At 38.8% G+C, this 23,276-nt stretch overlaps 1 protein-coding gene across 7 annotated transcripts in view; it reads right to left on the bottom strand.

The window, feature by feature from the left end:
• The window catches only part of PHF8 (PHD finger protein 8), a 98,218-nt gene that overhangs the window by 5,761 nt on the left and 69,181 nt on the right, over positions 1-23,276 (bottom strand). For 6 of the 7 annotated variants that reach the window (XM_082717485.1, XM_082717483.1, XM_082717486.1 and 3 more), the window contains 2 exons: positions 11,559-11,654; positions 2,442-2,551 (listed from right to left, as the gene is read on the bottom strand). In XM_082717485.1, coding sequence (XP_082573611.1) covers positions 2,442-2,551; positions 11,559-11,654 — 206 coding nt within the window. Of the gene's footprint in view, positions 1-1,004; positions 1,417-2,441; positions 2,552-11,558; positions 11,655-23,276 lie in introns of those variants that run through there. The other variant, XM_082717488.1, reaches the window with a different exon arrangement.

Raw genomic sequence — 23,276 nt, 5'->3', positions numbered from 1 at the left:
ATAACCTAAATTTTTCTATTGTCATTGCCAATCTCCTTGTATAATTTATACAGATTCCCTCACTGAAGACTAGACCATCTTAGGACAGGACCATTTTACACCTTGCCAATCCTTGCTCAAAAACCTGTTAGCATATCTGACATTCATGTTTGGTCATTCATACTTACCAATCCATAATGATAACACTGAAAAACTAACACATCTATAGTACTTTGCTCTGCGGCAAGTGCCATGCTCACAGCTTTCCCACCCATTCCCTCATCTAATCCTCAAAGTTTATGAGGAAACTGAGGCACAGAGAAATCAAGTAATGTGCTAAAGTGGTAGAGTGAGGATTTGAACTTAGGCAGGCTGGCTCTATAATCCCTTTTTAAATCTGAATCTATCTTACTCCAGTTCCCAATATGCAGCCTCCAACGCAGAAAGATTTGCTCATTCATTCATGCATCCATTCACTCACTCGCCCAACGCGGATTAAACACGTTTAGTACAGTGGGGATATCAAGTTAAATTAGATATACCTCCACCCTTGAGGCACTCACAGTTTAATAAGGGACACAGGAAAGCATACTTACAAGTACCATGAGAGAATACTACAGAAGCATAGAAGGCCACTGAAATAAACTGGTGGTAGGTGGTATGAAAGAGTGTTAGGTAAGGCATCTGAAAGGGATGATCCCCAATGGGCAGAGGGAACAACCTGTGCAAAGGCACAGAGGCATGAGACAGTGTGATGTACACAAGGTGAACTACAAGCACCACAGTGCAGTAGTATGGCTGGTGCAAAGCATGTGCATGAGGGGCTGGTAGGTTAGGGAGGAGAGGTGAATACAGACCAAATTAACAGGACCTTGGGTGCTTTGCCAAGGATTTCCCTTCTCCTGGGATGCCTCCTGTTCCTTCTAAAAGCTGAGCCTGCCAAACCACTTCCAACATTCAAATTCTCTTCTTTGAGGTCACCCCTGACCAAACCGAACAGAAGTGAACTCCTTAGGAGGCACTAGTAGTTTTCACACCTTTAATTAATTTATCTGTTTATTTAAAAGAGTAAAACCCCCCTCCCTCCCTTTTATCCCAAATTACATCTTAGACGGCACCAGGATATACATAACAGAAGTTCTGGTCAAAGAAGGCCTGCCTGGTCTGCTTGGTCTCTGCTGGCTCCCAACAACAGCCACTGAGACATTTCTAAGCAACTCTAGAGCTCCATATAACAGCATATTAAAAACATCATTCTATTAAATTTTATTTAAATAGGATATAATTATTAAATTATATAAACATTTAATTATTTTATTGAAGTAGCAAGTAACAGGAAATTTGAAGTTAGAGGATATGAGTTTGAATCTTGTCTCCTCCATTTACTGGCTGTATTATCCTGGACTAGTCACTTAAAGAGAGTCTCATTTTCTTCACCTGCAAAATGATGAAAATATCACCTATTGAACAGGGCCACTGGGCAGATTATACAAAACATTGTACATGAAAGTACCTAGCAGAAAGCAGATGCTCAGTAAATGCTCTACGCAATAGGATGTTGCCTAAGGAGCCAAGGGGATGTTAATAAGGAGAGAATCAAAAAATTCAACTCTAACTGTTCCCAGGGTTGCTGAGTACAGTATACACATTAAAGAACTTTGCAAACTGTAACCTGCTAGGAGGTCAAGTTGGTTCTAGTGAAGTGACCCCTTAAGACAAAAACCAGTGGGTGAAGTTTACTTGGAAAGCAGGGGGGTAAATATTAAGGCAGTAATATTTGGTATACTTTTAGTTCTTTCTTTTCTTGTGAATTCCTCCTTCTAGTCATTTTGCCCAGAGAAAAATGGCTGAACAAGAGAACAAAATAAAAAATGTCAACCATGACCCAAGCAAAATACTCATACATGGATTATAAGAACTAGCATAGAGGATCATAGAGGAAGGGAGGGAAAACTGAATGGGAAGCCATCAGAAAGGGAGAAAAACTATGAGAGACTCTTACCTACAGGAAATAAACTGAGGGCTGCTGGAGAGCAGTTGAATGGGGTAATGGGGAAATTAGGTAATGGGCATTAAGGAGGGTGTACATGATATGATGAACACTGGGTGTTAAATGCAGCTGATAAATTACTGAACACTACATCTGAAACTAATGATGTACTATATGTTGGCTAACTGAATTTAAACTAAAAAAATAATATTTGGTATAGAGGACAGGGAAAGCCTCTCCCCAAAAAACAAATTCTGATACTGATTGGGAGGCTGAGAACTCAAATATACCCAGCTGGTAACCTCCTCAGGGCTTCATCTGAAGGGCAAATGTTCTCATTCAAGGACAGAGAGAAGTTGGCCTGCTTGGTCTCCGCTGGCTCCCAACGACAGCCTCTGAGACATTTCTAGTTTTAGTCCTAAAGGCAAACTGGGATCAGTAGCAGGGCCACTGCCTGGGTGTCAGCACCTACCTGCTGGGCTAGCTTCGCAGCTGCTGCAGCCAAGCCTGTCTCAATGGAAGCTACCCGGGTCCCCTCACGCACAGGACGGTCCTGCTTTGGTAGAGTTGGGGTCACACGGGCTGCAGAGGAAACAGGATGAAAACAATGATCTGAATGTCAAGCATATTCCCTACCTCTGAGCCTCCCCCAAAGGTGGTCTCATTGGTCTCCCAGCTTCTAGCTTTTTACAAAGTCTGATTTTGTTTCCCATCAGGTAAGAAGCTAATTTACAAATGTTCAAAGTACACAAAGCATACAATGATTATACGATAAAGGTTAAGTTTCCTAAACTGGCATTTAACGTTGTCCATGTCTTGCTCCTGGCTTACCCACCTCCTCAGCCTTATTTCTACATCCATACTCTCAGCTTTTCTAGACAGAATGGATTCCTTATTCTATCTCCAGAATATGTACAGCTCATCCTCTTTCTACTTCCATCCTCACCAACCACATTACCTACAGTACCCTCTTTCCTTTGGCCACCTCTTCAAAACCTGACTGTCCTTCAAAGGTAAGCTGAAATCAACCTTCTGTACACAAACCTCTAGGACCTGTCTTGTTCACATTGGTCTCTCCCTCTCTGAACTTAAGATATATACCAGTCACTTCATATATAGTACCACACCATCCTGTCTCATTCCCTAACTTTGAAGTGCTGTTGTGCACATGTTATTTTGCCAGCCCAACAGGCTATGAACTCCTAAAGAAGACTGTCTTCTTGTATAACCCTTTTATAGTGCCTTAGCAACCTTGAATCAAAAAGGAATTATTTTTTAAAAAATAGTTATTTATCCCACATTTTACACAGCAAGTATATTTTACCAAACAGCCCTAGATGATGAAGGAAAGCTGCTATTTACAGAAGAATGCCAGCTAGTTAATGTAGAAAGAATGACAAAATTGGAAAATCACAGGTTTGTAAACCCTAATAAACAACTGATGCTAGAGACCTGTATAGTAACACAGTACCAAACTATTACATACATATTACTTGCTAGTCTCAACAAGGAAAAAACTAACTTTACAATGGTGAGATCATATCACCTCCTTAACTAAGTATTAACTTGATTATTACTAATAGTGAGACAGCTGACTTCATGCACCACCTGATGCAATGCAGTATGAAATTCACAGCATCACCTTGGAAGTAGTTTTGCCAAAGATCTAAAATCAAATAAGTGGTTCATATCACTTCTAGTTTTTAGGAAACAGAGATAAGAGAACGAGTTAAATGATACCATGAGAAAACAATCAGACATTCTACAAGATAACTGCCCTAGTTTTATTAAAAAGACAATGTCACAAGGAAGTAAACAAATCTAGAAGGTGGGATGGGTCATAGGACAATTCTATTACTTTTTATAAGAAATAAATAGCACAAAACAAAAAAAGGGGGTATGCTCTAGATTAAGAGAGACTCAAAAGGCATGACAGCCAAATGCTATGCGAACTCTGCTAGATCCTTATGTAAACAAACCCACTGTAAAAATACCTTTTTATGGTTACACAATTGAGGAAATTTTATTATGGATTTAGGATTAGATAATGTGCAGGAATTATCAAATTATTGCTAATTTTGTTATGTATGATAACAGGATTGTGGTTATATGAGAAAATGTATTTTTTAGAGATGTACATTAAAGTACATTGAGAGCAGGAATGACAAAATATGTAGGATATGCTTTAAAGAACAATTTTGAAAAAAGGGAACTAATAGATGAGTCAAATGTGGCAAAATCTTGATAACTATTGTTAGTGGTGATTGTATGGGAATTTATTGTATATTCTATTTTTAATTAATGAAAAAAGTCAAGTCAATGTCACAGAAAAAAGGAGGTGGTAGTGGTACCAACCTAGATTTGAAGATTCCTTGGTTGGTTAGCTGCTGCTGCTGCTGCTGCTGTTGCTATTGTTATTATTAAAACATTATTATTATTATTATTATTACTTTAATTATTAAAACCTTTCTGTATAAGTAGTATGCAAATTCTAGAATAAGCAATTCAGGAGACTGAAGTCCCCTCTTTAAAGGCAGTATTTGTTCAAAAATTATCTGAAGCAAAAAGAACAAAGGGAAAAAGGGGTAGTAGGTTTGTTTATTTGAACAAATTATAGCTGAGAACTTCCCTAATCTTGGGAAGGAAACAGGCATTCAAGTCCAAGAGGCGCAGAGAACTCCCTGCAAAATTAACAAAAACAGGCCATCACCAAGAAATAACAGTGAAACTTGAAAAATACAAAGATAAAGAGAAAATTCTGAAAGAAAGTAGGGATAAAAGCTATTTAACCTACAAGGGTAGACACATAAGGTTATCAGCTGACAATGTCCACAGAAACACAGCAGGCCAGAAATAAGTAGTGGCATGAAACATTCAAACTGCTAAGTGGGAAAAATATGCCAAGACTACTTTATCCAGCAAGGCTGTCATTCAGAATAGAAGGAGATGTAGAGAGTTTCTAGGACAAGCAAACTAAGGGAGTTCATGAACACTAAACCAGTTCTGCAAGAAATATTAAATGGGACATTTTGATCAGGAAAAGAGAGACTGAAGGCAACAAAGACTAAAATGGAACAAGAACATTACAGGTAATGCAATGGCAACCAAATTCTTATCTATCAATAATTACTCTGGGGGCGCCTGGGTGGCTCAGTGGATTAAGCCGCTGCCTTCGGCTCAGGTCATGATCTCAGTGTCCTGGGATTGAGCCCCGCATCGGGCTCTTTGCTCAGCGGGAGCCTGCTTCTCTCTCTCTCTCTCTGCCTGACTCTCCGCCTACTTGTGATTTCTCTCTCTGTCAAATAAATAAATAAAATCTTTAAAAAAAAATAATTACTCTGGATGTAAATAGACTAAATGTTCCAATTAAAAGACACAGGGTATCAGAACGGATTAAAAAAATTAAGAGCCATCAATATGCTACTTACAAGAGACTCGTTTTAGAACCAAAGCTAATGGAAAGCTGGAGTAGCCATACCTACATCAGACAAACTAGATTTTTTTGGAGGAGGGGGAGGGACAGAGAGAGAGAGAAAGAATCCCAAGCAGGCTCCATGCCCAGCACAGAGCCCAATATGGGGCTTGATCTCACAACCCTGAGATCATGACTCAAGCCCAAAACCAAGACTAAGTCACCAGCTCAACCAGGCACACCCAGACAACCTAGATTTTAGACCAAAGACGTAATAAGAGATGAAGAAGGGCACTATATTACAATAAAGGTGTCTATCCAACAAGATCTAACAAATGTAACTATGCCCCTAAATCAGGAGTAGCCAAATACGTAAGTGAATTAACAACAAAATCAAAGAAACTCATGGACAATAATGTAATAATATTAGGGGACTATAAACCACCCCACTCACAGCAATGGACAGATCATCTAAGCAGAAGTTCAACAAGAAAACAATGGCTTTGAGAGGCAGGCTGGACCAGGTGGCCTTAACAGATATATTCAGAGAATTCCATCTTAATGCAGCAGAATACACATTCTTCTTGGGTACACATGGAACATTCTCCAGAACAGAGCAAACTCTGTGTCACAAATCAACCTTCTACCAGTACAAAAAGACTGAGATCATACCATGCATATTTCAGACCACAACACTATGAAACCTGAAGACAAGCACAAGAAAAAATTTGGAAAGACCACAAACACATGGAAGTTAAAGAGCATCATACTGAAGTATGACTGGATTAACCAGGAATTAAAGAAGAAATTTAAAAATACATGGGAGCAAAGGGAAATGAAATCATGATAGTCCCAAACCTTTGGGACATAGCAAAGGCAGTCATAAGAGGGAAGTATATAGCAATATGGGCCATCCTCAGGAATTGAGAAAAGTCCCAAATACACAACCTAACCTTAAACCTAAAGGAACTAGAAAAAGAACAGCAAATAAAACCTAAGGCCAGCCAGAAGGGAAATCATTAAGATTAGCGCAGAAATAAGTGATATAGAAATTTTAAAAAACTGTAGAACAGATAAGCAAAATGAGGATCTGGTTCTTTGAAAGAATTAACAAAACTCATAAACCCTTAACCAGGCTTATCAAAAAGAGGAAGGACCCAAATACATAAAATCATGAATGAAAGAGGAGAGATCACAACTAACACTGAAGAAATATAAACAATTATAAGAAAATATTATGAGGAATTATATGCCAACAAATAGGGTAATCTGGAAGAAATGGATACATTGCTAGAAACATATAAACTACCAAAAGAGAAACAGGAAGAAATAGGGAAGCTGAACAGACCCATAATCAGCAAAGAAATTCAATCAGTAATCAAAAATCTCAAACAAACAAACAAACAAACAAAAAACAAAAACCAAGAGTCCAGGGCTAGATGGCTTCCCAGGGGAACTGAACCAACCAAACATTTAAAGAATTAATACCTATCCTTCTGAAACTGTTCCAAAAACCGGGGATCAAGGGAAAACTTCCAAATTCATTCTACAAGGCCAGCATTACCTTGATTCCAAGACCAAAAACCCCACTAAAGAGAATTACAGACCAATATCTCTGTTGAACACGGATGCAAAAATTCTCAACAAAACACTAGCTAATGGAATCCAGTAGTCCATTAAAAGGATTACTCACCATGATCAAGTCAGACTTATTCCTGGGCTACACAGGGGTGGCTCAATATTCACAAATCAAGGTGATATACTACATTAATAAAATAAAGCATAAAAAAACATATGATCCTCTCTATAGATACAGAAAAAGCACTTGACAAAACACAGCATCCTTTCTTGATAAAAACCCTCAACAAAGTAGGGATAGAAGAAACATACCTCAACATTGTAAAGTCCACATACAAAAGACCCACAGCTAATATTATCCTCAATGGGGAAAAACAGAGATTTCCCTAAGGTCAGGAACATGACAGGGATGTCCACTCTTACACTGTTGTTCAACATATTACTAGAAGCCCTAGCCTCTGTAATCAGACAAGAAAAAGAAATAGAACACATCCAAACTGGCAAGGAAGAAGTTAAACTTTTACTCTTCACAGACAACATGATACTCTGTAAAAAACCTGGAAGACTCCATCAAAAAATTGTGAACTGATACAAGAATTCAGCAAAGTCACAGGATATAAAAACAACATACAGAAATCTGTTGCATTTCTATACACCAATAATGAAGCAGGAGAAAGAGAAATCAAGAAATAATCCCATTTATAACTGCACCAAAAATCATAATGTAGCTAGGACGAAACCTAACCAAAGAGGCAAAGATCTGTATGCTGAAAACTACAGAACACTTATCAGAGAAACTGAAGAAGATAAAAAGAAATGGAAAAACATTCCATATTCTTGGATTGGAAGATCAAATACTATTAAAATGTCTATACTACCCAAAGCAACCTACACATTCAATGTAATCCCTATCAAAATAACACCAGCATTTTTCACAGAGGTGGAACAAACAATTCTAAATCAAAACCAACTGTGCCCCACCAAATGTCTTTTTTTTTAATTTAAATTCAATTTAGTCCTTGAATAGAATCTGGTTTGAAAAAGCAAGTAAGATATTTTTGGTACAATTTTGGGGGGGGATTTGAATAAGGATTTGGTACCAAATGATATGAGAAAATAAATGCTACTTTACTCAGGTGTCATAAAACGGTACTATGGTTATAGAAGAAAATGTCATTTTCATAGAAATGCACACTGAACTATTTAGTATGTTATGATGGATGACAACAGCAAAAATGACAAAGTTAAGGATCTCCAAACACTCATTCCTGAATTAAAACAATGAAAAATCTGGTAAAAAAATGTCAGAATAAACTTTTTCAGAACTCTGGAAGCTAAAGGCTTACGGCAACCCTCCAGTGGAGAATTCTAGTGGGGAAGTGAAGGCTGTGGAACAGGGGTGAGAGGGAAAGATTTACCATATACCCACATATAAGTTTCATCCTTTTGGAATTTAGTGGGGATCCATCCTAAAAATAATCAAAGAAACCAACACATATAAATATGTTCACCCCAAATGTGAACTTGGCAATAGACTAAATGCCTCACATTAAACAAGTTAGGTAAATAAGGTATATCCACAGATAGAATATCTGGTGGCCATTAAAATATTTAAAACAATGGCATAAGGACATACTTATGAAATGATATTTAAAAGGCCAGGTATATGTATTGGTTTTCAACTTTTACAGTCAACCCCTAGTTAATATAAAGTATTAATCACAAGGCAATATAAATGCTAACAACCTTGACAATGTAAGGGAAAATGTGCAGTTCACAGAAGGTCAGAAGAAAGAAAGTGTTCTAATGTCTGTATCTTAGAAAGTGGGTAATCGGGGTGCCTGGGTGGCTCAGTGGGTTAAAGCATCTGCCTTCAGCTCAGGTCATGATCTCAGGGTCCTGGGATTGAGCCCCACATCAGGCTCTCTGCTCAGCAGGGAGCCTGCTTCCTCCTCTCTCTCTGCCTGCCTCTCTGCCTACTTGTGATTTCTGACTGTCAAATAAATAAATAAAACCTTTAAAAAAAAAAAAGAAAGTGGGTAATCAAGAGAGAGTGACAGCGCTGAGAGAAAGAGAAACAGAGACTAAGCTGATACATCAAGAAATAGTGGTATAAACCCTACCATCTTGAGTTTTGGAGGTAATGACCAGAAAAAAAGAAAACCAGAAGGTTGTCTCTTAGGCATGAAATTGGAGGTGAGGAAAGCAGAAGTGAAGACCACTGCATTTCATCCTAAACTCCTCTGTGCTATATGATTTGCTACCAAATGTACACATTAATTTGATTAAAAGTCAATAAAGCAAGATATAGGATTGTATACACAACCATAAAAAGAGATACATAGGAAAAACAGATTTGAAGGAAACATGTCAAAACATTGACACAGGGGCTGCTTCTGGGTAGCAGAATCATGGGTGCTTTCTTCCTTATACATTCTTCTATTTTCTGTATTTTCCAACTCTTCTATTTTGCTAATCAGCCAGAAACTATAGGAAAAAATACAATAAAAAAATAGTGGGATGCCTGGGTGGCTCAGTTGGTTAAGTGGCTGCCTTCAGCTCAGGTCATGATCCCAGCATCCTGGGATCGAGTCCCACATCGGGCTCCTTGCTTAGCAGGAAGCCTGCTTCTCCTTCTGCCTCTGCCTGCCACTCTGTCTGCCTGTGCTCACTCTCTCTGACAAAAAAAAAAGTAACATTTGCTGACTGACTCACTAAGAGAACACTTTCAAGGATTACCCTACCACCCCATTCCCCTGATCCCCAGCAAATAGCAGAAAGGCAGATGAGGATGGGTGGGACCACAATAGCCAAACTATGGAAAGAACCTAGACGTCCATCAACAGATGAATGGATAAAGAAGATGTGGGGTGTGTGTGTGCGTATATACATATAATGGAATACTATGCAGCCATCAAAAGATATGAAATCTTGCCGTTTTCAATGACATGGATGGAACTAGAGGGTATTATGCTGAACGAAATAAGTCAATCAGAGTAAGATAATTATCATATGATCTCTCTGACAGGAGGAATTTGAGAGGCAGAGTGTGGGGATCATGGGGGATAGGGAGTGAACAAATGAAAAAAAGATGGGATCAGGAGGGAGACAAACCATAAGAGACTCTTTTTTTAAAAAGATTTTATTTATTTATTTAACAGAGAGAAACAACCAGAGAGGGAACACAAGCAAGGGGAGTGGGACAGGGAGAAGCAGGCCTCCCACCGAGCAGGAAGCCCAATGTGGGGCTTGATCCCAGGACACTGGGATCATGGCCTGAGCTGAAGGCAGATGCTTAATGACTGAGTCACCTAGATGACTCCATGAGAGACTCTTAATCACATGAAACAAACTGAGGATTGCTGGGGGGTTGGGAGGGAGGGATAGGGTGGCTGGGTTATGGACATTGTGGAGGGTATGTGCCATGGTGAGTGCGGTGAAATGTGTAAGCCTGATGATTCATAGAACCCTACCCCTGGGACAAATAAGACATTATATATTAATAAAAAAAATAGGATAGGTGGAATCAGCAGGGGATATCCTGGGGACCCATGGGTATGGAGGTACCAGCACCCTCTGCAGCAGACTGTTGCAGTAATAGCTTTCAACTTGCTCACATCTCTCTGCATGCAGAGGAGGGCTCTGCAGTTCCCTCTCTTGAGAGGTGTAATCCATAGCTCCACCCCTGGAATTGAGGCTTGACCATGTAACTTGCTTTGGCTAGTGGGACAATGGAAAACATGACACCAGCAGAGGCTTGAAAAGTGCTTGCAAACTGGGGCTTTCCCTCTCTTGCTAATGGACATGTTTCTGCTTTCCTGTGAAAAAGTTTATGCTGGCTTCCTGGTGGACTAGGAGAAACCACATGGAGAGAGGCACTAGCCACCCCAAATTAGGTCTAGACTCCTGAAGATCTGTTTAGACCACCCAGCCCAGGCCAAGCCAGTCCAGACTAGAACAATAGCTTAGCCAACCTACAGAATAATGAGAAATGATCAGCTGTCATTGTTCTAAGCCACGAAGTTTGGGGTAGTTTGATAAGCAGCAAAGGCTAACGGATACGCCCTCCAATGTGAAAACCACCCAACCAGAGAGATGAATAAAATTCTTGTATTACACTCTAAATTCCACATTCAACTCAATGATCATTCTTTCTTCCCTCCTCAGAGCTGGCCTCTCAGGCAGTATAGATGACAGTCTAAGGAGCCTTGGGCCTTGTGAAGTTCAAGAGTCAGCAGAATTTCCCTCATTTGGCAAAGTATTACCAAAGGTCTGGGATGATGGTAGCTTCTCAGAAGCCTCAGAGTGCTAGGTGGAATCTGCTCAAGGCCTTCTTTTCACCTCAAGCCATGTATCAGAAGAAACATGCTCCATCACCTCTGACTTTGCTGAGCTGAGTGCATGAAATGTGTCTTATCCACTATTTTTGCTCCAGCACCTAACACAGTACCCTGGCACACAGGTGGTACTCAACAAATGTTTGCTGAATAAACAAATGAGTGACGGAATCATATCTTCTTATGTTATGTATCCCAACTACCCCCAGCCTATTTTCCCCAAACCATACCTACAGAGTTTAAGGACAGAATACTGGATCACCTTTAGGACTCCATGGAGCATCATCTGAATTCTTCTTTTTCTTGGGTCGAGATTTCAAAGCAGGGTCATCATCATCAGACTCCAGGGAAGGGTAAACTGCAATGAGAAGGAAAGCAGGGTAAACTGATATTTCATCCAGAAGGGTGAAGACGGAATGATGCCTACACCTCAGCTCCTGCCACTCCCCCACCAGTAGACCCTTTACTTAATCCACACTCAAATGCAGGAATCCCTGAATATGCCACATACTTTTCATGTCTTTCTACTTTTGTACCTTGCTGCAAATGTCCTTCTCCAAGCATCACCTAATTCTGATTCACTCACTCAACATCCATTTAGTGAGTTACCTCATGAACTACTTTACTGACCTTGCAAAACTCAGCTCTAGATTCACTTCCTAAGAAGCCTTCCTTGTTCTTCTAACCTGATTCAGATGGCTTCTCAACTCTCCAGAGTATCTTGGGTATACCTCTACTGGAGTTATTTATTATATAGTATTTGAGAGATGAAAAGTAAATAAGTCACCCCTAACTTACTGTGAGGGCACAGATAAGTATTATTTGATTTCAAACTAACTAAGGGAGCCTAATACAATGCAGAGTAGGTACACAATAAATGTTGGCTGAAATGGAAAAAGAAATGCTATATACATTATCACACAAAGGGAACAAAAAGACCACTTGGGCTGAACTGACAACAAGATTACTGCACCTGAATGATCTGAAAGGCAAAACACACATATACAAGTATCTCAAGCTATACACATACACACAAACATCCAGTTTTATCACACTCTGCTCACAATCCACATGTAACACCTATAGGATTTAATGGGACAATGATGTAGATAGATCCTACTGATGAAGTCAAATTCTGTGTCTACTGCTTCTAAACCTGAAGAAGCAAAGTGAGAGTGAAACTTCTTCCTAGTGATTCTAATCATCCAAATGACCAGACTCAAATTTCTCTAGAATTATCCTTCATCAGAGGAATTCTAGTCGCATACTTCCTTCTAGTAGGACCTCTTTATAGGAAAATGAGTTCATTTTTCAGGCCTTCTTTTCTTGAGCAAAGAGGTAAAACTCCTGCCTTCTGACTTTGAAAGAATCAAAAAGAGGGGTCACTGATTGTCCCTCAAAAGAAATAGCTGCTGGTAACAATTGTTTGAGAAAGATCCCATCCTTAATAGTCCCAGTGGCTGTTAATATTATTTTGTTGGGTCTGAAAGAGTTTGCCATATCAAGGAAAGTAGTATGGTATGGTAGAAAAACCGTGAGTCTAGGGATCAGATGTTACTTTGAAATCCTGGACTGACCCACTAGCTTTGTGACTTAGGAAAACTTCTCTAGGTTTCACTATCTTCACCCATAAAATTGAAATAATACTACCTGCCTTGAAAAGTTTTAAGTATTGAGACATTTAAGTAAGTGTAGACATTAAAAGAAAATAGAAGTTAAGATACACATATTAAAAATGTAAAGGTAGAGGGGCGCCTGGGTGGCTCAGTGGGTTAAGCCGAAGCTCAGGTCATGATCCCAGGGTCCTGGGATCAAGTCCCGCATAGGGCTCTCTGCTGAGCAGAGAGCCTGCTTTCCTCTCTCTCTCTCTGCCTGCCTCTCTGCCTACTTGTGATTTCTCTCTGTCAGATAAATAAATAAAATATTTAAAAAAATGTAAAGGTAGAAAGGAGTGATGTCCCCCAAATGGAGTTAGGAGCTCCAAGTATTTGTCCCTCCACTGCAGCAGCTGTTGAGGTAGCAAAAACTGTAAGAATAAACATTTGGGGGACTCTGGAATACAATCAAAAACTTAGAAGGAAAATGCTTAACAACAACAAAAAAGTCTGCTTAGTTGGGCATTTAAGTAAATTTCTATCAAGAAATCTCAGTTGACCACTGAGGCTACAGAACGGATACTTCAGTGACCACATACTAAAGGGCACTATCTATAAAAAGCCTTTGGAAAGTCACTAAATAAACATAACTGTAGTTCACAGTAAGCAACAACAGAAAACTCTGGGGAGGGAGGAAAATACGACTTCCAGCGTTACCACATTATATAATATTCAAAATGTCTCAGCTTCAGAAAATCTTATGAGGCATGCAAAGAAACAAGTATGTTTTACTCACAGAAAAAAAAAATTGATAAAAAAAAACTCTCCATGAGGAAGCTGATATTGGAATTACTATACAAAGGACTTTGAATCAACAGTCCTATGTGATCAAAGAGAAGCATGTTCCAACAAAAAACAGAGTATCAATACAGAGAGAAAATATAAAAATGAACCAAATAGAAATTCTGGAGCTGAAAAGTACAATGTGGTTGTGAAAAATTCACTACAGGGATTCAATAGCAGATTTTGAGCAGGGAGAAGAAACAATCAGTGAATGTGAACAAAGCACAATTAAAATTATCCAGTCTGATGAGCAGAAAGAAAGAAGAAAAAATGAACAGAGGTAAAGGGACCTGGTGGGATGCTAACAGGCTTACCAATGTATTCATATGGGAGTCCCAGAAGGAGAACAGCCAAAAAATTTCCAAACTTTATGAAATACATGAAGATAAACATCAAAAACTCAATAAATTCCAAATAGGATAAACTCAGAGATCCACACTGAGCTACATTATATTCAGTCAGTAGATAAAAAGAATTTTGAAAGCACCAAGACACAAGCAATTTGTCATCTCACAGGGTCCACAATAAGATTAACAATCAATTTCTAATCAAAAACAAAGGAGACCAGTGGGCAGTTAGGTGATCTATTTAAGACACTGAAATAAACAACTGTCAACCAAGAATAATATATTGGGTAAAACTGTCCTTCAAAAATGAAGGCCAATTAAGACATTCTCAAGTAGACAAAATCTAAGAGAGCTTGTCATTAGTAAACTGCCCTTTAAGAAATACTGAATAGAGTCCATCAGGCTGAAATGAAAGGATGTTAGAGAGTAACTCAGTTACAAAGCAGGTAAAGAATGACAAAACCTGGGGTGTCTGGGTGGCTCAGTGGGTTAAAACCTCTACCTTCGGCTCCGGTCATGATCCCAGGGTCCTGGGATCAAGCCCCACATCGGGCTCTCTCCTCTGCGGGAAGCCTGCTTCCTCCTCTCTCTCTGCCTATCCAATAAATAAATAAATAAATCTTTAAAAAAAAAAAAAAAAAAGAAGAATGACTAAACCCATCACCTCCTCAAGATAAAAACATTCAGAAAACTAGAAAAGGGTACTTCTTCAATATAGTAACAGGCACTTATGAAAACCCACAGCTAATATCATATTTAAAGTGGGGGGTGGGAGGTTGGGGGAACCAGGTGGTAGGTATTGGAGAGGGCACGGATTGCACAGAGCACTGGGTGTGGTGCAAAAACAATGAATACTGTCACGCTGAAAATAAATTTAAATAAATAAATAAATAAATAAATAAGATTGAGTAAGCAAGCAAGCAAAAAAAAGTGAAAGACTAGGGGTGCCTGGGTGGTTTAGTGGGTTAAATGTCTGCCTTCAGCTCAGGTCACAATCCCAGGGTCCTGGGATAGAATCCCACGTCGAGCTCCCTGCTCAGCGGGGGGGGGGGGGGGGGGCTGCTTTTTCCGCTCCCTCTGCTGTGACCCCACCTTGTGCTCTCTGTTAAATAAATAAAATCTTCTTTAAGAAGATTTTATTTATTTATTAGACAGAGACAGTGAGAGAGAGAATACAAGCAGGGGGAATAGGAGAGGGAGCAGCAGGCTTCCCACTGAGCAGGCTGCCCAATGTGGGGCTCGATCCCAGGACCCTGGGATCATGACTTGAGCTGAAGGCAGACACTTAACAACTGAGTCACTCAGGCCCCCTAAATAAATAAAATCTTAAAAAAAAAAAAAGTGAAAGGGGTGCCTGGGTGGCTCAGTGGGTTAAAGCCTCTGCCTTCGGCTCAGGTCATGACCCCAGGGTCCTGGGATAGAGCCCCACATCGGGCTCTCTGTTCAGCGGGGAGCCTGCTTCCCCCCTCTCTGCCTGCCTCTCTGCCTACTTGTGATCTCTGACTTGTGATCTCTGTTTGTGAAATAAATAAATAAAATCTTTAAAAAAATAGGAAAAGAAAAGTGAAAGACTAAAAGCTTTCCCTGAAGATCAAGAATGAGGCAAATATGCCTACTTTCACCATGACTATTCAACAATGTACTAGAAAATTCTATCCAGAACAACTAGGCAAGAAAAAGAAATAAAAGGCATCCAAATTGGAAAGGAAGAAATAAAACTCTATTTGCAGATGATCTTATTCTATGTACAGAAAATCCTAAAGAATCTTCAAAAAACTATTAGAGCTAATAATGAAAATCAGTAAAGTTGCAGGATTTGAGATCAATGTAAAAATCAGTTGTATTTCAGGATGCTTGGGTGGCTCAGTTAAGTGTCTGCCTTTCGCTCAGGTCATGATCTCAGTCCTGGGATCAAGTCCTGCATTGGGCTCCTGGCTCAGCAGGAAGCCTGCTTCTCCCTCTGCTTGTGCTTGCTCTCTCTCTGAAAAAAAAATAAATAAAATCTTTTTAAAACTCAGTTGTATTTCTATACCCTAGCAAAGAACAATCTGTAAAGAATACTAAGAAAACAATTCCATTTACAATATCCTCAAGAAGAATTAAGCAAATAAGAATAAATTTTAACCAAGGAGGTATGGGAATAATATACTGAAAACCACAAAACATTATTGAAATTAAAGCCCTAAATAAATGGAAAACCAGCCTATGTTCACTGACTGGATGTCTTACTATTGTTAAGATAGCAAGAACACCCAAAGCATTCTATAAATTCAATGCAATTCCTATTAAAGTACCAATGGCATTTTTTGCAGATACGGAAAAGCTGACCCTAAAATTCTAATGGAACCCAGAATAGCAAAACAATCTTGAAAAAGAACAAAGTTGGAGGATTCCATTTCCCAATTTTAAAACTTACTACAAAGCTACAGTGATCCATACATTGTAGTACTGGCATAAAGATAAACATACAGATCAGTGGAACAGAACTGAGAGTCCAGAAAAAAAACCCTACATCTATAGTCAACTGATTTTTTTTTTTAAGAGAGAGAGCAAGAGAAAGAGAGCATGTGTGAGCAGAGGGGTGGGGAGAAAAGGGCAGAGAAAGAGAGAGAGTGGGAATCTTAATCAGGCTCCAAGCACAGTGCAGAGCCCAATGCAGGGTTTGATCACACGACTCTGATGTCATGATCTGAGGTGAAATCAAGGGTAGGATGCTTAACCAACTGAGTTACCCAGGCACCCCTAGTCAACTGATTTTTGACAAGGGTACCAAGACTATCCTATGGGGACAGGACAGTCTCTTTAAAAACTGATGTTATACAGGGGTACCTGGGTGGTTCAGTCAGTTACAGTATCCACCTTCAGCTCAGGTCATGATCTCAGGGTCCTGGGACTGAGTCCCACACCAGGATCCCTGCTCAGCAGGGAGTTTGCTTCTTCCTCTGCCCCTCCTCCCTGCTTGTGCTCTCTCTCTCAATCTCAAATAAATAAATAAATAAATAAATAAAATCTTTAAAAATAAACTAAAAAAAACTGGTGTTATACAAAGAAAAATATTAAAATTTTAACTCAATTAAAATCCAACATTAAAGTTTATGTAAACAATTCAAATGAGGGGGAGAAATGAGAAAGAAACAAAAAGCAGAGGAAACAAATATAAATGACATAATAGAATGGTAAGCCTTTATCTGAACATATCATTAGTTACATTAAATGTAAATGGCCTAAAAATAGATTATCAATAAGGATTTTTTTTTTAAAAACGTAAGATTCAACTAAATGCTGGCTACAAAAAACCCCACATTAAATAAAATCATACAGGTAGTTAAAAATAAAAGGATAGAACAGTCACTTAAATTTCCCCTGAAAAATATCTAGCATTGTGTGCATTTTTAATTTGTCAAAATGTCATTGTTTCTTAGTTTCTTATTCAGTGCTACATCTGAGATCTGTAGGTTTCTGTGTGTAAATCTAGCTCATTATTTTTTACCATCCTTGACTTCTCCTTTCCCCAAGGGATGGGCCTCAAGGACCCTTACAGGAATATTGGCATACTTGTCTCCTGATGGATTTGTGGAAGACACTGTCTGGGCTACATGTTCCACAGTAAGATTTCACAATTAATGTTCCTCTCACCAGACTGCACCGGCCTGGTCCTACCACCTCCCCGCAAGCACTGAAGTCAGAATTTTTATGTGGTTGTATCCATCTGCATTTTCCTGCTGAAAAGTGAGGTGTATAGATGTTTCCTGACCTCCACTGAATGAGTCAGTTCAATCTTAGAAGCTTATTTTCCTTTCTTTTTTTCAAATAGTGAATACCAGTTTCCTCTTGGATTAGTTGGGAGAAATGAGGCCTCATCTTATTCTAAATTATTTCAGTGAATAGCACTGAGAACAGATTCAAGCTTTTTTCCCTCTTCATTCTGTGTGAATGTGAATCGAGTATCACTTGGGAACCAAAGATGAATGACATAGACTGAGTTCTGGGCCATGATAAATATAAATTAATGAATGAATAAATGAACAAATAAATAAATGAGGATATAAAAAGATCCACCATACCAACATTAATTTAAGAAAGCCAGATTGACTATTAAGTAACTTTACACCAAGGAAAATTACCTGGGATAGGAAATAACATACTAACATAACGACAAGAAGACATAACCGTCAATCAACTTGATCTAATTGAAATTTATAGAACATTCAACCCAACACTAGTAGAATACACATTCTTCTCAAGTTCACAAAGCAAAATTATCAACACAGACTAAACCCTGAGTGATAAAACATGGTGGTAAATATTAAATAAAACCATAAGCAAGTCTTTTGAGAAGATTCATTAAATTGATAAAATGCCAGCAAGAAGGACAAAGAAAAAAGACAAGACACAAATTACTAATATCAAGAACAAAAAGAGAGATATGCTAAAGACATCATAGACATTAAAAGGATAATAAGGAATATACTACAAACAACTCTGCACCCATAAATTCTACAACTTAGCTGAAATGCATCAATTCCCTGAATGACACAAACTATCAAAACTCACCCAAGGAGAAACAGATAACCTGAATAATCCTATACCTACTAAGGAAAATAAAACCATAGTTAAAACCTGAAAAAGAAATCTCTAGGCCCAGGTGGTTTCACTCACAAATTCTACCAAACATTCAAAAAAAAAAAAAAAAAGAATTGCTAATTCTACACAACTGCTTCTATAAAACAGAAGAGAAAGGAATACTTCCTACCTAATTCTTTGAGGCCAGCACTGCCCTGATACCAAAACTAAAGTCAGGGAGTAAAAGAAAAAATTACAGACCAATATCCATCATAAACATAGACACAAAATTCCTCAGTGAAATTCTAGTAAATAAATCCAGTAATATATAAAAAGAATAATATCTAAGGTCTATACTATAATTTTAAGTCTGGTTCAATATTTGAAAATCAATCAATGTAACCTACCATACTGACAGACAAAAGAAGAAAAACCATGTGACCACACTCATTGTTGGAACAAAAACACTGGACAAAATTCAACACCCACTCATAAACAAACCCTTAGCAAAATAGGAATAAAAATGAACTTCCTTAATCTTATAACCTACAGCTAACATCATAAGAGTGAAAAACCGAATGCTTTCCTCCTTAGATTGGAAAGAGGTCAGGGTGTTCACTCTCACCCCATTGTGCTGAAAGTCCTAGCCAGAACAAAAAGGCAAGAAGAAATAAAAAGACTTACAGATTAGAATGAAATGAATAAAATTGTCCATGTTTGCACAGGACATGATCATCTATACAAAAAATCCCAAGAATATATTTTAAAAGCTCCTAAAATAAGTGAATATACCAAGGTTGCAGGATACAAGGTCAACATACAAAACCAAACACATTTATGTATCCTATCATGAAACAATCAGAAACCAAAAGTTAAAAAAGGTACCATTCAGATCTCCAAAAAATACAGAACTCTGGGATAAATCTAACAAAACATGTGCAGGATCTGCATGTAAAATCCATAAAATACTGATAAAAGATATTTTAAAAAGACTAAACACAGAGGGAATAACATATACATAGAACACTCGATATCTAAGATGACAACTGTCTTGAAGTTATTGTAGAAACAGTCTGATGATTTCTCAAAGAGTTAAACACAGAATTACCATACGACCCAGCAATGTGACTCATAGGTAAATGCCCAGAATGAATGAAAACATGTCCACACAGAAACAGATGCAAATGCAGCATTATTCATAATGGCCAAAAGATGGAAATAACCTAAATGCCCATAAGCAGATGAACAGATAAACAAATTGTGGCATATCCATACAATGAAATAATATTTATCCATAAAATGGAACAACATACTGATATATGCTACAACTTATATGAACCTTGGAAACATTATGCTAAAGAAGAGAAGTCAGACACAAAAGGTCACATATTACATGATTACTCTTATATGAAACATCTATAATGGGAAAATCCATACAAACAGAAAGCAGATTAGTGGTTACCAGAAAACAAGGAGGAGAGGGCGGCATGGGTAATGATCACTTAATGGATATAGGGAGTTTTTCCAGGGGTGAAAAAAAATGTCTTAGAAAATGCATTAAGTGTCACTGAATTGTACTCTTTAAAATGGTTAAACTACATGTTTTGTGAATTTTACCTCAACAAAAAATAAAGATGCCAATTCTCCCCAGATTGATGTATACATTTAAACACAGTTCCAATCAAAATCCCAGTAGAAATTTTTTGTGGATTCAGACAAATCAATGCTAAAATTTACATGGAAAGGCAAAATTGAAGAACTCATACTAACTGATCTTAAGAATTGCTATGAAGCTACAGTAATCAAGACATTGAGGTACTGGCAAAGAGATGGATATATACATCAATGAAAAAAATAAAACAATCCAGAAACAGATCCACACCAATATGGCCATTTGATTTTTTGCGAAGATGTAAATGTAAGTCAATGGGGAAAAGAAAGAGTCTTTTCAACAAATGGTCTTGGAACAAATAGACATCCATATGCCAAAAAAAGGGTAAACCCAACCTAAACCTACCTTATGAAAAACTTTAGTCAAACTATGCCATGGTTAGAAATGTAAAGCAGGAAAACTGTTATGACCTGAGTTTACATAAAGAATTGTTAAATGAGACACAAAAAGCATAATCATTAAAAGATAAAATTGATACATGAGACTTTTTGGAAAATGAAAGTGCTTGCTTTAAGAAAGGAAGTGTTAAGAATGAGAGAAGCTCAGACTAGTAGAAAATAATATATATCTGACAAGAGACCTGAACTCAGACTATATAAAGAATTTTCAAAGCTCAACATTTAAGTAAAAAAAAAATTAAAAAATGGGCAAAAGTTGAAAGATGGAGGAGTAGGAGGTTCCTGAGCTCACTCTGTTGCAGATAACAGCCACTTACCCTGAAAATGACACAAAGACTGGCAGAACAGACGTTACAAGGTTCATTATAGACAGGAGGCCACAATGAAAAGGGTAGGAGGGATGGAAACAAAACTAACCTTAAACACAAGGGACAATACAAGCACAAAGAAGTGAGAGGATGAGACCCCACTCTAGGCACCCCAGGCACAGAAGACCCACGCTGGGAAGATAAATTTCCATAACATTTGGTTTTGAAAACAAATCGGGCTTCATGTTGAGAGTTTTTCAATTAGCAGGGTTTATCCCTGGGTGCTTTAAAAATCAACAGGCTTAGATCCTAGAGAAGGCTTGGAACCTGGAAAGCTGGGGAACAACAAGGAACTGGATCCCAGCCCTTTATGGGCCAGTGTTACAAATAACCCAGCCAAGATAAAGCAGAGAAGCAGCAATCTGAAAAGCACCTGGGGTATACTGAAGATTTATTTACTAATTGCAGAACTTGTGCTGGAGGGGCACGGGTTTTTAGGAGACCTCTCCAAGAACAAAACTGCCAGTGGGCACCATTTCTCTTCCCCAATCCCCAGCCTAGAGAGGCCACTTGTGGAAACCAGTACAAACACTGTCCACCTATCTTGCTAGCACCATGTGCCTTAACCCCACATGCTCTCCTGCCACTCAGCCCATCCAACCTGCCCAAATCAGGAAGCAGGCTTCCCTCCAAAACTACTCCTGTCCCAACACACTCTGCAAGCAACCCCAGCAGGGAAGAGTGCCACTCCAAAGTAACTACTGCCCTGGGGAGAAGGGAAGATAACCAAACACACCAGAATGTCCTCAGTCCCAGCACCCAAACCTTATAACTGGCAGCACAGAGATAGTGCTCTGCCCATCAGTCCTGGAATGGGGGCAGGCATCTGGTCTGTCAGTCCCGCCAACCAATGAAAGCCTTCCAGAGTACAACATAAGAAGACTGCCCTGCAGGTCAATGTGACTGCAGCCCCAGCAGATGGGCTGAGGGCAAGCAAGTGTCTAACTACTGATACCACCCAACTACAAGCTTGTAGCAACTCCAGACAGGCCCTTTAACATCACAGGGACCAAACTGTGCCCTTGTGCCCACCCAAAGTAGGCAGAGAGGGCTACTGCAACCAACTGGACTGAAAGCAAACACAGATTAACTACAACAGTAGGGCACATGCACCAACACAGGAGATACCCCTCCGGATGCCAGTTGCCTGGTTCTGGTGAACAGGGGGCATTGTGCTACATGGCACTGTAAGATCTCTTTTTCAAAAGGCTACTACTTTCAAGATCAGGAGCTGTAGCCTTATTTCCTAATACACAGAAACAAAGACAGTCAGACAAAATGAGACAGAGGAATATGTATCAAATGAGGGAACAAGACAAAGCCACAGCAAAAGAGCTAAATGAAATGAAAATAATTAATATGCCTGATAGAAAATTCAATGTAATGGTCATAAAAATACTCACTGGACTTGAGAAAAGAGTGGAGAATCTCAGTGAGGCCTTCAACAAACAGAAAATATAAAAAAGAACCAGTGAGACATGAAGAACTCAATAACTGAAATAAAAATACACTAGAAGGAATCAATTATAGATTAGAGGAGGCAGGAGAATGGATCAGCAATCCGGAAGACAAGGTAATGGAAAGAAACCAAGCTGAACAGCAAAAAGAAAAAAAAATGAGAATAGATTAAGGTACTCTGTGATATAAATCAAGTGTGATAACATTTACATGATAGGGATTGCAGAAGAAGAATAAAAGAGAGAGGAGAGGGCAGAAAACTTATTTGAAGAAATAATAGCTGATAACTTCCCTAATCTGGGGCAGGAAACAGATATGCTGATCCTGGAGGCACAGAGAGTACCCAACAAAATTAACCCAAGGAGGTCCATTCCAAGACACCTAGTAATTAAGATGGCAAAAAGTGATGATAAAGAGAATTTTAAAAGCAGCAATAGAAAATAAAACAGTTACATACAAGAGAAACCCCATAAGGTTATCAGCTGATTTTTCAGTGGAAACTTGTCCAGCCAGAAGGGAGTGGCATGATACATTCAAAGTACTGAAAGGAAAAATCTTGCAACCAAGAATACTCTACATGCCAAGGATATCATTCACAATAGAAAGACAGATAAATAGTTTCCCACCTAGGGCCATCCGGGTGGCTTAGTCAATTAAGTGTCTGACTCTTGATTTCAGCTCAGGTCATGATCTCAAGGCTGTGAGATTGAGTGGTGTGCATCAAGCTCCTCACTGC

This window comes from Mustela nivalis, assembly GCF_964662115.1.
Source record: "Mustela nivalis genome assembly, chromosome: X".
NCBI classification, from domain to species: domain Eukaryota; kingdom Metazoa; phylum Chordata; class Mammalia; order Carnivora; family Mustelidae; genus Mustela; species Mustela nivalis.
This window is presented reverse-complemented; position numbering and strand designations above follow the sequence as displayed.